Source organism: Quercus robur, chromosome 2 (genome assembly GCF_932294415.1).
Source record: "Quercus robur chromosome 2, dhQueRobu3.1, whole genome shotgun sequence".
In the NCBI taxonomy this organism is placed as follows: Eukaryota; Viridiplantae; Streptophyta; class Magnoliopsida; order Fagales; family Fagaceae; genus Quercus; species Quercus robur.
Window position 1 is genome coordinate 79088686 of NC_065535.1, and position 14195 is coordinate 79102880.

At 38.6% G+C, this 14195-nt stretch overlaps 1 protein-coding gene across 1 annotated transcript; it reads left to right on the forward strand.

Annotated features, from left to right (window-relative positions):
* Nucleotides 1–1560: 1560 nt before the first annotated feature.
* Nucleotides 1561–2863, forward strand: LOC126703851 (uncharacterized). The gene is made up of 2 exons (XM_050402919.1): nucleotides 1561–1965; nucleotides 2119–2863. The coding sequence occupies exons 1-2, from the start codon at nucleotides 1561–1563 to the stop codon at nucleotides 2761–2763; spliced, it is 1050 nt and encodes a 349-aa protein (XP_050258876.1). The 3' UTR covers nucleotides 2764–2863.
* Nucleotides 2864–14195: the final 11332 nt, after the last annotated feature.

A 14195-nucleotide genomic window follows, 5' to 3' on the forward strand; every position in this document is an offset into this window, starting at 1 on the left:
TTTTTTTTTTTTTTTTTTTTTCTGAAAAACACTCCTTACAATATGTAGATAATGGGGGTATATATAGTGTGGGTAAAGACTTGGTGGAGCACAAATGAAAAAATAGCAAAACAGAATGTTTCACGAGTATTTTGCGGGAAAGCCTTACCCGCAAGACACTTGTGAAAACTCCAGCTATCATGACTCTTCGCATTCTAGTCATGTGCTCAACACATGGCTACTTTGCAGGTTAACTTCTCGTGAGCTTCTCACAAAATCTACTTGATCTTCAATATAAGCTTGAGTCTTCACACTCTCTTTCACACACAACCCTTACAATAAAAATCCCACATAAATACAGGGAAAAAATGATTGAATAGAATTGCAATCAAATTTGGCATGGAATTAGAGCCAACACAAAATAGTTGTAAATAACAACTTTACAGGGATGAATATGTGGGCTGGGACTTTTATCAAATTGCTGGCATCCTTGCTTCTTAACCTTCAATAATCAAATGAATCAAAAGAAATCTCCCTTGTACGTTCCGCACCAGTCACTCTCTATTCCTTTTTGTTAAGAATAAGAACATTCTCTTTCACTTTCATGGAATCTACCTCTAAATATGAAGTTTCAATCTTATTGAATGAACTGAATAGTACAATACAATCGTTAATTGTTTATATACAAAGTTTGTAAGCTAAGCCAAAGCAAGAAAAGAAAATAACTAATCCAAACTATGCACCATAAAGATCGTCAATAAATCTGCTAAGATACCTGGACCCAATGGCTACAAGAACTAATTGCTTGTTTGGATTGAGGAAGAATGAGGAGACTAGAGGGGACTAGAGTAGAGTTGGCGGGAAATTTCTGATTTTCAGCCAACTCTACTATACTCCCCTTCCCTTCAATCCAAACAAGCCATAACTAAATTGAAGTGAGTTTGGCAGGCAATGCTCCCACATGCAGAGCGTGTGAGAAACTCAGATTACTTATCTGGAAACAACACCGTTCTTTTTACTGTTATAACTTATAAGCAATGTTTCCTTAAATAGAACGCACTATTTGAGCTCTTGTTTAGTAACTGTTACAAAATGCAGTCGTTCTTCTGAAGTTGTTTGTTCCTTAGCTTCTGAATTTTAAATTGTGAGTCTAGCTGTTGAAGAGTGTCCTCCTCACACCATTAGTGCCGTAAATCCATAATTTTTTTCCATTTAGCACATCGTCCTCACACCATGGTGAATAAATCTATAGCTAGGTTTGATTATGAGGAGGAGGCCTCTCCTTTAGTCTCAGTAGTTAAGGAGACTCCAGCGTCTCCTTCTGTTGTGATTAGGGATCTTTACATTAATTTCCGACGATTTTGCTTTCAGCTTGTTGTGAAGGACTTAAGAGATTCAAAGACAAGAGAGTAGCTATTCCATTACAATGTCTACTAAACTGTACTAAATGTGCCACAATACACGGAAACACAGTTATTAGTAGCACATTCACTCTTTATACTTTAAATCTACTTGATTCTTTTCATTAATTATTTTCCACTGAGGTACGGCTACTTTCTTTTTCACTATCATCCAGGGTTGATGTTACAACAGGAAAATTTGAAGCAAATTGAAGCCAATATACTGTTTGATAAATGTCTTCAGGCTTACAGAGGTCATGTTGAGAATCCATTGGTGATTCCACATGTTCTGTTTGATGCAGCAAATGTAGGCAACATTGAGTGCTTGATTAAGCTTATTCGTTTTGACTTTGATCTATTATGGAAAAGAAAAGAGAATAAAAGCATATTTCATGTTGCTGTTGAGAAGCGCCATGAAAGCATATTCAATTTACTTAATGAGATAGGCTCCATTGGAAATCTAATAATAGATCAAAAAGATGGAAGCAACATGTTGCATTTAGCAGCAGAATCGGCACCTGAAGACAAGCTGAATGCTATATCAGGAGCAGCTCTTCAAATGCAACGAGAAATATTATGGTTCAAGGTACATATTCATATGCTTTGAGTAGCAAGTGCTGAAACATTTCACAGAATGTTCAATCCTGTTTCCACATTTATTTAATTTCTTCTTTAAATTTTCAGCGTTTTTGGACTAACAAGTCTCTCATGTGATATTCCCTATGATTTGTAATGGAAGGAGGTGGAAAAGGTTGTACCACCTGCGTTCAAAGAAATGAAAAATGGAGGTCAGGAAACACCGTATGTTTTATTTAAGAGGACACACAAGGAGTTAAGGACGAAGGGAGAGAAGTGGATGACAGACACAGCTAATTGTTCTATGGTGATTTCTACACTAATTGGCTCTATAATGTTTAGTGGCCTAATAGCTGATGGATTAGATGATGGTTCTAATCTTTATCTTGCCTTTTCAATTTCAAGTGCAATAGCATTATTCTCCTCTTCAACATCCCTAGTGTTTTTCTTATCCATCCTTACCTCCCATTATTCCTACGAAGACTTTCTTGCACGGTTACCTACTAGGTTGTTGTATGGAGTCGCCACACTTTGCATCTCAATTGCGGCCATGATGGTTGCATTTCTTACATCCTTTCGGTTGAAGAATCTTAACCGGAAGGAATTACCAGTGATCTTTGATGTCATTGGTTTTTTTGCTTGTGTGCCAATCTTATTATACGTGTTGCTGATGTGGGACCTATTTGTTTATATAGCCAAATCTACCTTCTTTCAGTATAAGCCACGCCAACATCTACTTTACAAGGAGGTATCCCACGGACCAGCAAATCCTCCCATCCAAGAACTAGGGAATCTGGCAAGGGTCTGAACTCTGAATCCAGCACCCACTGCAATAATTTGGCGTATAAAATAATTATTAGCAATGGCCATTTAAGTGCGACTAGTCAATCTTTTATGTTGCTTTCCATTGTATGAATGTGTAAAATGAATATGAATAGATTTGAACTATAACGCTGCATGTTGGTAAACACATCTTATCTTTTGCAAGTTAAATTATTTTTATTTTTTAATGCAATTTAGTATGATATCTTGTTAGTTCAACATCATCCATTTACAAACTCAACAGACATTTGCATTTATAAGCTACATAGTGCATTTTATATGATGCATTGTTCTAAGCCTCGCCCAACTAATTATAGCACTTTTACCATTTTTCATTAAAAAGAACAGCTGCTATTTTCTGAAAAGCAATACAAGAAGAAAGGCAATGTAGAACAGAGAAAACAGGGTAAAGAAATAAGGAATTTGATAAATGGAATTCTAGTTCTTTATCACTGTGATTCTGGTCACAGACCCCAATATATACAAAAACCACCTCCGCAGAGTGTGGAATCATCCTAACAAACTCTAACACAAACACATCAAATGCTGACGCGTGTATACACTAATTAGATGCTGACACATGAACTTACATCAATAACTAACTCCACTCCTGACACCTAACTTAAGGTGCCTCCAATTTAGCCAACTATCACATCTCTACTACAGGTCATTTATTAGAAACTTTATCATATGCCTTTACATCCCCCCTCAAATTGAGGGGAGGGACACCTATCAGTTTGTTAGCAAGATCTAGAAACCTTGGAGAAGAGAGAGCCTTGGTGAAAATGTTTGCTAGCTGATCAAGAGTGGAAATGAAATTAACTTTCAACACCTTACCAAGAACCTTCTCCCTGATATAATCATAATCAACCTCAATATGCTTGGTCCTAGCATGAAAAATTGAATTGGAAGCCAAAGCCAAGGCAGAAACATTATCACTCCATAGCATTGGAGGCACAGAGAAGAAAACACCCAAATCCTTAAGAATCATCCTGATCCAACACAATTTTGCAGTTGTGGTAGCTAAGGCTCTATATTTTGCCTTAGTTGAGGATCGAGCCACTATAAGCTGCTTCTTAGCAGACCATGTAAAAGGTGAATTACCCAAGAACACTACCATGCCAGTAATAGATCTTCTATCAAGAGGATCACTAGTCTAGTCAGTATCACAGTAAGCTGAAAGAGACAAAGGACTTGCCTGAAAGTGAATCACATTATGCAAGGTACCCTTGAGATATCTAAGAATCCTCTTGGCTGCCACTAAGTGATGCTGAGTAGGTTGACTCATGAACTGAAAAAATTGCTAGACAGAGTAAGACAAATCAGACCTTATAAATGTCAAATATTGCAAAGATCCAATCATACTTCTATAGGCAGTAGGATCAGGAAGCAAAGGGCTGGTCAAAGAGCTGACATGCATTGTAGGTGAACATGGAGTGAGATAAGGCTTGTAGTCCAACATGTGGAATTTAGTAAGCAAGTCCAAGGCATACTTAGACTGATGCACAAACAGACCTTGAGAAGTATACTCAATTTGAAGCCCAAGAAAGTAAGTAAGAGGACCAAGATCTTTCAAAAAAAAAAAAAACAGCAACACTAAGTCTGGAAACAAGGTGATCAATGAATGGAATAGTATTCCCAGTAGTTATGATATCATCCACATAAAGGAAAAGGTACCAGAGTTGGGCGTATGTTTCCCATGGACAACCTTTGTCTTCCACTTGTTGCTCCTGTTTCTGTTGCTGCAGCTGATGCAGTTCCTTTTATTCCTTCCCTTGCACTTTGGCATGCTCGATTTGGTCATGCATCTTCTTCTCGAGTACAACAATTGGCTTCTAGAGGTTTGTTAGGTTCAGTGTCTACAGAAAATTTTGATTGTGTTCATGTCAGTTAGGAAAAAAACCAGCTTTGCCTTCCAATACTAGTGAATCAATATCCACTGATATCTTTGACCTTATTCATTCTGATGTTTGGGGGCCCTCCTCTGTCTCTAGTATTGGTGGATCTCGATATTTTGTTATCTTTGTTGATGATTACTCTCGCTATAGCTGGATTTTTAATATGAAACATCGTTATAAATTGTTTCAAGTATATTCTAATTTTGCAAAAATGGTTGAAACTCAATTTTCCAAACATATCAAAATTTTTCGATCTGATAATGCTCTTGAGTACACTCAATATGCTTTCCAAGCTGTTTTGCATTCCTATGGCACTGTTCATCAAATAACTTGTCTAGGTACCTCTCAACAAAATGGTAGAGTCGAACGAAAACTTCGTCATATTCTTGACACTGTTCGTGCTCTCCTTCTCTCTGCCAAAGTTTCTGCTCCTTTTTGGGGCGAAGCTGCTCTTCATGCTGTTCATATTATTAATCGCATTCCAAGCCCTATCATCCAAAATCAAACTCCATATGAGCGCCATTTTAGGTCACCTCCAGACTATCACCACCTTCGCTCCTTCGGTTCTGCTTGTTTTATTCTTCTTCAGCCACATGAGCATAACAAACTTGAGCCTCAGTCAAGGCTTTGTTGTTTTCTTGGCTATGGCGAAACTCAAAAGGGGTATCAGTGTTATGATCCTGTCTCTCATCGTCTTCGTATCTCCCGCAATGTTGTCTTTTGGGAACATCGCCTCTTTGTTGAGCACTCTCAATTCCGTGCCTCCCTATCTTCCTCCTCTGTCTTAGATCTCTTTCCAAATGAGGCACATATTCCTTCTGTAGCTGCTCCTGATCCTCCTATAGTTGCTCCTAATTCTCCTGTAGACTTCTCTGTCCAACCACCAGATATCACTAATCCCTTTCCTAGTTCACCTTTTAATGAACAGGTCGAAGACAAGCTACCCAACCCCAACCCTAAGCTTGGGTCCCCTGCTCCTACTCCGCCTGAAGATCTTGTACAAGACATTCCACCTCGTCACTCAGCTCGGGTAAGATCTTGATAGGCCACAAACTAAATGACCCCTTGTGATAGAAATTAATTAATTAATTAGCCAAGTTATTAATTAATCAATTTATCATGCAAAAACATGGTAGCACAAACAAATCACCAATAAACTAATTATGCAGCGGAAAATAAATAACACGGTGATTTGTTTACGAATGGGGAAAACTTAATGGCAAAATCCCCACCGAGTGATTTTCAGGTCACCACTCCCGAAACTCCACTATTATCACAACAAGCGATTACAAGTAAAGGAGTCCCAAGTACCTTACCAACCTACAGTTGAACCCTTACCCTAATACCCAATTGGACTTGTTCTATAGTGACAGTTCCCTTTTCTGATGCACGACTCCCAAGTACATGACTAACCAGTTGCACGGATCCCAATACGTGACTTCAATCACCAACTAAGAAGGTTGTTGGTTGCAAAGTTCTTCAGTTCATCCACACGATGAAGATCAAGAAGATGCTTGGTCACAAAATCCTATAGTGCACATACACAACAACTTTTTCAAGAGAAAGAGATGAACTAGGGAAAGAACTTCGTCTTTGGTCACAATTTGCTTAAACAGAGTTTGCTCAATGCTTGTGCAACTTATGAACTGTTTGACAGCCCTTAAAACAATCCTTTTATATGTCTAGGGTTAGGAGAAAGGAAGGCCCAAAGACATATTCACGGATCCTAAGAAAATCATATTTGAATTCTGAAAATCTTAAACCTCGACAGATAGGAGGGGTCGAGTAGGTGTCGAGCACACCGAACTTTGAACAGCTTTCTTAAGCTCGATAAATGCAATTGTCGAGCCAGCTATCAAACTTTAATGAATTTGCACTATCAACTTGTTTTCTTGGACAGACTTGAAGGCTTCAACACTTATTCTTGAAACATGGTTTCTTGAAGTATTTAAACACATCCTAAATCTACCCAAATACAAGTAAAGTACGTTTTGTTAAAGGATAAGCCAATTACATAAAGTAGTGACATATGTTCCTAACAAGTAAAACACATATGTCCTAACAATCTCCCCATTTGAAAATCTATGACAAAACCACAACAAACAAATGAGCATATGAGAGAAGTCATAAATCACTCAACTCATATTCACTTGTTGAATACAATAAAATCTATCTTAACACAAACTCTTGAAAATTTTTGCAAGAAGAGAGTTTATGGCAAGTAGACTTTGACAATCTGTATTTCTGAAACACTTTAAACAAAACTCATCAAGGCATCTTTGTGTGAAACAGAAATAATAGATTGCACACAAATAATAAGAAGCATGTGTATAAAGGGAGAAATGAAACAACACATAAAGGGGTAGGTGAAAGAAAAGTATACATCAATATAAAGAAAGAGATAAGTACAATGTATGTCTATAAATGGTCACAAGACCTCATGTACAAGAATAATGTATCTAAAAAGAAAGAAAAGAACAGATACATACTATCCTCACTACATCCCTCAAAACATATCAACACTCCCCCTAACAAAATGGTCTTATACTAACTCTCCCCCTAAGAATGACTACTCTCATATCAAAACTACTCCCCCTTTTTGTCACGAGTGACAAAGGGTAAGAGTGTCAAGTAGACATCTCATCAGTAAAGCTAGCATCTCCATCAACATCATCCAAAGCGTCATCGTCATCACCATCATCATCATCCTCATCCTCAGAATCAGAAGCCACGGGAGAAGGTGATGAAGGAGTAGCCTCAAAAGCAAAACCACCCATGGACGCCTATAGCCGTGCAATATGACTGACACGAATGTTCACTTGATACAACTCCATAGAGAGTGTATCTAGGCGAGCATCCATGCACTGCAGTTGCGCCATGATGTCTCCTAAAGTCTCATCGCCCGAAGAAGAGGGAGGAGCGGATGTGGATGGAGCAGAACGGGAGGGAGGAGTTACTGAATCCGACTGCCGTGACCGAGGCTGGGCCTCCCTACGTTTAATGGTAGCGTAATCTATGGCACACATAACAGTGAAATGGTCGGAAGAGAGAAAAGGAACAGAAAAATGGCGTAAGATCCTCGTGATAGCGGAAGGAAAGATGAGCTTATCACGGGATGCCGAATCTAGATGAACATCTATAATAGAGAGAATGAAATGAGAAGGGAAATCTATAATAAAATGCTCAAGAAGAGATAATAAAAATCGAGCACGAGACTCTATAATGGAGTTATAGTGAGAGAGTGGATGCAAAACAAAGGTCATCACCATGTTTATGAATCTAGGACCTTTAGCAAAAGGTTTACATGGTGTAAACAGACGCTCACTCCAAACAGAAGGGCGCTCACAGAAAGTAGACATGAGCTCATCCCTGGACACAGTCCTCAGACGCTCACAACTAGGATAGTCAGGAAACTCTACCCTAGGGACCGGAAGCACATCCGCAACAAGTTGTGGTGTGATAGGAATGCGCGTACCTCAAACACGAGTGAAGAAAAGAGGTATTGAACAATCAATCCCGTGCATGTTGGAGTAAAACTCCTGGATAGAGGGAAGGTCGGTGTCGGCAAAGTCCGACAGAATGACTTGGCATTCCAAATGAATGCCTCGTCTAGAAAAGTTCTCCGAAAATGCCTTGAAGGCATCATCATCTTGGAATCGAATATGAGATAGAGTAGGATCAAATGATGAAGAAGCTCCGGAACGAAGAGGGTTCCGAGCTGGAGTGGATTTACGCTTAGGTGCCATAAACATGACTAACGTAAACAGAAAGAAAGGGAAAGAAAAAAAGACAATCAGAAAAGTCCCAAGCAATTTCAAATATAACAAGTATATTGAAAAGAGAGTACGTATGCATGGGAAATGTATGAACATGTGACATGCAAAGGAAATTGCATCATGGGCTCAGCCCAATCCAAACCTATCAGCACACAAACAGATAGCACACATCTAAATGCATGACAATACTATTATAATGCTAATGTGATGTAATGTATGAGGTTTTAAACTCATTTAAGTGAAAACTCATCCCAAAATTTCAATAATAACTCATCAATTTTGAAAAACCCCAAAATTTTTCAAAAACCCCAAAACCTAGGTTTCAAAACATGAAATGCATGAATGTGAAAGGATTAGAAGCTTGCCAAGTGAAGAAATTCTTGAAAAAGCTTGAAGAATCCTTAAGGAACAAAGATTGGAGTGAGATGAGATAGTTTGGGAGATAAAATAGAGAAGTATCGAGAGAGAGATCGAGTGAAATGAGTTCCGAATTGCACAGGGAGCTTAAATAGTGCCAGCAGTAAATCTCGACAGATACAGGTATCGAGACATCTGTCGAGGAAGGTGTCAAGAAAATGGTCGTCAATAGCTGAGGTATCGAGGAGGTGTCGAGGAACAACCCAACAAAACCAAGAACAAGAGCTCGATCGATCCATCAGGTGTCGAGAAGCTATCGAGGATGCAGACCCATTCTCGATCGATCCACTAGGTATCGAGCAGCTGTCAGGATTGTGATTAGAAAAAGCTGAAGAAGCTCGACAGACAGCAAGGTATCGAGAAAGTATTGAGGAGGTGTCGAGCCAGCATTTAAAACCAGTTTTTCGAGATGTGAAAAACACAAACATGAATGCAATCCAACATGCAACTCAACCAATCAACATATTAAGCTCTCAAAATCATCTCTCAATAAAAATTTTAAGCACATGGATCTTCAAAAAGAAACACACACACACACTAAACAAGTCTAACCAATTTTATATTTCAAAAACAAGTTAAGACAGTTTAGTGAGCATACATTAACACATATAAAATCTTGTGATGGCCAAATCACATTGTACCTGCACATGTATCAAGAATAGCAAAGAATATTGCATGTTGTGTGTGAAAAATATCGCATGATTGCATATGTGTATACATGTTATGACAATTTGAGATATAAGAAAATCACTTTAACTCACACACAATCATAACTGCTTGATGGGGACTATCACCTTCGAGGTACATCCTATAACTCCCACATCTCCTAAAATACACGCTTGCAATCATATTTAAAGCATTTTTGATCTTTTTGCTTTTGATTTTTCTTTGCATATTTTTTCTTTTAAGCATATTATGCATGGGCTTATAAAAGAGAGATAAGAAATACCCAATGATATTTGACATTCCAATTTTGCTATGCCTAGGCACAAAAATGTCATTGATACTACACTTTTACTATGCCGAAGCATACAGGTGTCATATTATGATTGGCGGGCAACAGTGGTGAGATGGTTATTTATGCCTTTTTCTTAGGATTTTTTAGTCATTCCCGTCAAAAAGAGTGATATGAGTGTTAAGTATAAGAGACAACTTAAACTTACTTATCACAAACACGAGCCACAAAGCTCACTTGCTTAGTTATGCATAGAGATGCTCATCTAAGCTACAAAAGATACAAAATTTAGAAGACTTTGTTTCAATGGCCATCCAAGGTACACAAGTACCAATGTACACAAAACACAAACTGTTTTTGTATTTTTTTGATTTTTCAATTTTTTTTTATATGAAAAACAAAACAAAGCAAAACTAAAAAATAACCAAGCAAAAACATGTTAAACAACCAAAGCAAAAAAAAACTAGACTAACTCAAAACTTGAAAGCAAAACACATAAGTAATGCACACACAAAAACAAGAAGAGAGAGAGAGAAAAGTGACAGAATCACTTGGAGCCCTTTTCCTTCCACACCCTGGAAGAACCTTTCTTTTGATTAAACCCTTGAATGGGTGGTGAGGGAGAATAACCGTTCAAGTTCGAAAGGAATATGAGGGCTTTAAGAAGATCTCCAAGGGGAGCAAGAGAGGATTAAAGCTGATTCTGGTTCCTAGATGCTATCATGCCATTACTCTGTTGAGTGGCAAGCCACTTGTAGCAATTTGGTTAAGTATGACTGGCGGCTCCACAATGATGATAGAGATGCTGCTTCTTTTGTTTAGGCTTTTGAGAGTTAGCCTTCTTAGCCTTAGGGTTTTTAACATCTTTCTTCTCAAGCTTAGGGGGTGCTCCTAAGATAGATTTACCCTTGTCTATGTTCTCACTAGCTAATTCAGTTTTAATCTCATTGTTCTCAATTTTAACATTATTAGCAGGAGGAACAAAAACAATAGTACTAGTAGAAGCAGTATTAGAGGAGGAAAGACCATACCCTAAACCTATTTGATCTGAAGCAGATTTCTGAATGCTAAGCATATTATCAAGCTTTGCACTTGAAGCCCTCTCCAATTGAGCTCTGACTTGAAACAGCTCCGCTTCAAGCTTCTTGGTCTTCTCAGCCAAGAAATTGTTCTCAAACCTCAGTGCTCCAATAATTTGATTAGCCTCATGAAATTTTGTGGAAAGCTTCTCACGGTCAAGTTCCACATCACTGAGCTTCTTGGTGGTTAGCTTATACAGTTTCTCATGCTTCTCAGAAAGCTTGTACAGTTTTTCATAGGCTGTATAGATGTCATCTTGATCATCCATCTTCTCAAATTTAGATTCCACCAATTCCTCTTCTTCAACCACATCTTCAACAATCCCATCAGTAGGTTTGATAGTGGCCGTGAAGGCATTTAAGATTCCGTCATCCTCATTGTCGGAATCATCCTCAGGCTCGATGTCACTCAGGGTAACAGCAAGTGCCTTACTTTTCCCAATGCTCTTGAGATATGTAGGACACTTATGGTTCATGTGACCAAAGCCTTGTCAGCCAAAGCACTTAGGTCCTACAGGAACAATGTACTGACCACCTTCCTTAGCATCCTTCTTCCCTTTGTCTTGGGCTTTAAACTGAGAAGAATTGGATTGCCTGTAGTCCTTGTCGAAACCCTTTCCATTTGTGTTCTTAATAAACTTTTTGAACTGCCTGGTGATGTAGGACTTCATCTTGGAATCTTCATCATCAAAAGACTCATCTGTCTCACTACTCTTGGCCTTCAGTGCCATGTTCTTGCCTTTACTCGTCTTGCCAATCCTTGTCAACCCTAGATCGTAGGTTTGCAAGTTTCCAACTAGCTCAGTCAAAGGAATCTTATCAATATCCTATGATTCCTCTATTGCCGTGATCTTGGCATGAAATCTCTCAGGTAGAGATCTGAGCACCTTCCTTACAATCTTGGGTTCAGGAATGGTTTCTCCAAGATTGATGGTTGAGTTCACTATGTCCTTAAGTTTGGCATAGAACTCATCAAATGACTCATCCTCCTCCATCTTTATCTCCTCAAAGCTTGTAGTGAGCCTCTAAAACTTTGAATCTTTTACAGCCTTTGTATCTTCATAGGTTGTCTGGAGAATGGTCCAAGCCTCCTTGGCAGTTTCAGCTGAGGATATCTTTTTGAACTCCTCATTGGTGACTGCACTGAACAATGCATTCAATGCTCTACTGTTGAAGTTTGCCACCTTAATCTTGGCATCATCCCAATCGACTGGCGCTTCTGTAGGCTTAGTCCAGCCTATCTCCACAGCTTGCCACACTTTCTCATCTAAAAACTGTAAGAAAGCTCTCATGTGTACTTTCCAGTATGCATAGTTAATGCCATCAAATAAAGGAGGTATAATTAATGATTGTCCTTTATCCATGACAAACAGGGGTCAATGGATCAACACAGCAAAGATTAGATCCTAATCAAAGTGTGCCTGCTCTGATACCACTTGATAGGCCACAAACTGAATGACCCCTTATGATATAAATAAATTAATTAATTAGCGAAGTTATTAATTAATCAATTTATCATGCAAAAACGTGGTAGCACAAACAAATCACCAATAAACTAATTATGCAGCGGAAAATAAATAACACGGTGATTTGTTTACAAATAGGGAAAACCTAACGACAAAAACCCTACCAGGTGATCTTCAAGTCACCACTCCTGAAACTCCACTATTATCACAACTAGCGGTTACAAGTAAAGGAATCCCAAGTACCTTATCAACCTACAATTGAACCCTTACCCCAATATCCAATTGAACTTGTTCTGTAGTGACAGTTCCCCTTTCTGATGCACGACTCCCAAGTACATGACTAACCAGTTGCATGGATCCCAGTACGCAACTTCAATCACCAACTAAGAAGGTTGTTGGTTGCAAAATTCTTCAGTTCATCCACATGATGAAGATCAAGAAGATGCTTGGCCATAAAACCCTACGGTGCACATACACAGCAACTTCTTCAAGAGAAAGAGATGAACTAGGGCAAGAACTTCATCTTCGGTCACAATTTGCTTGAACCGAGTTTGCTCAATACTTGTGCAACTTGTGAACTGTTTAACGGCCCTTAAAACAATCCTTTTATATGTCTAGGGTTAGGAGAAAGGAAGGCCCAAAGACATATTCACGGATCCCAAGAAAATCAAATTTGAATTCTGAAAATCTTAAACCTCGACACATAGGAGGCATCGAGCAGCTGTCGAGCACACCAAACTTTGAACAGCTTTCTTAAGCTCGATAGATGTAGCTGTCAAGCCAGCTGTCGAGTTTTAATGAATTTGCACTATCAACTTGTTTTCTTAGACAAACTTGAAGGTTTCAACACTTGATCTTGAAACATGGTTTCTTGAAGTATTTAAACATATCCTAAATCTACCCAAATACAAGTAAAGTGTGTTTTGTCAAAGGATAAGCCAATTACATAAAGTAGTGACATATGTTCCTAACAAGTAAAACACATATGTCCTAACAGATCTATTCCTGCACATTTACTTGACTATTATTGTTACACTACACGAGCCTCACACCTATCGTGAGATTTCCACTGACCCTTTATGACAGATTGCAATGAAAGATGAACTTGATGCATTATCTAAAAACCATACTTGGGGTTTGGTGATAAGCCCCCCACCTCGGGAAATCTGTGGTTGGTTGTAAGTGAATCTACAAGATTAAGACTCACTCTAATAGGTCCATTGAGCACTACAAAGCTCGTCTTGTTGTAAAAGGGTTTACACAGGAGTATAGGATTGATTATGAAGAGACCTTTGCTCCGGTTACTCGTATCTCATCTGTTCGTGCCCTCTTAGCTATTGCTGTTGCCAGTAAATGGGACCTTTTTTAGATGGATGTCAAAAATGCATTCCTTAATGGGGATTTAAGTGAAGAAGTTTATATGCAACCTCCTCCTAGTCTCTTTGTTGATTCAAACAAGGTGTGTTACCTTCGACATGCACTTTATGGCCTTAAACAAGCTCCACAAGCTTAGTTTGCCAAATTCAACTCTACCATCTCTCGCTTGGGTTACATGGCCAGTCATTATGATTCTGCCTTATTTCTTCGTTGCACTGACAAAGGTACTATTTTACTTCTCCTGTATGTGGATGATATGATCATAACTGGTGATGACCTCAGTGGCATTCAAGAACTCAAGGATTTTCTCAGTCAATAGTTTGAGATGAAAGATCTTGGACATCTCAGCTACTTCTTGGGTCTTGAAATCACTCATTCTACAGATGGACTTTATATTACTCAAGTTAAGTATGCTTCTAAACTATTGTCTTGAGCTAGACTCACTGATAG

Excerpts from the sequence above, each read along its gene's own strand:
- LOC126703851 (XM_050402919.1), top strand. The coding sequence starts at position 1,561 with ATGTTACAACAGGAAAATTTGAAGCAAATTGAAGCCAATATACTGTTT. Across the intron at positions 1,966-2,118 it reads GAGAAATATTATGGTTCAAG|GAGGTGGAAAAGGTTGTACC; the intron begins GTACATATTCAT and ends TTGTAATGGAAG.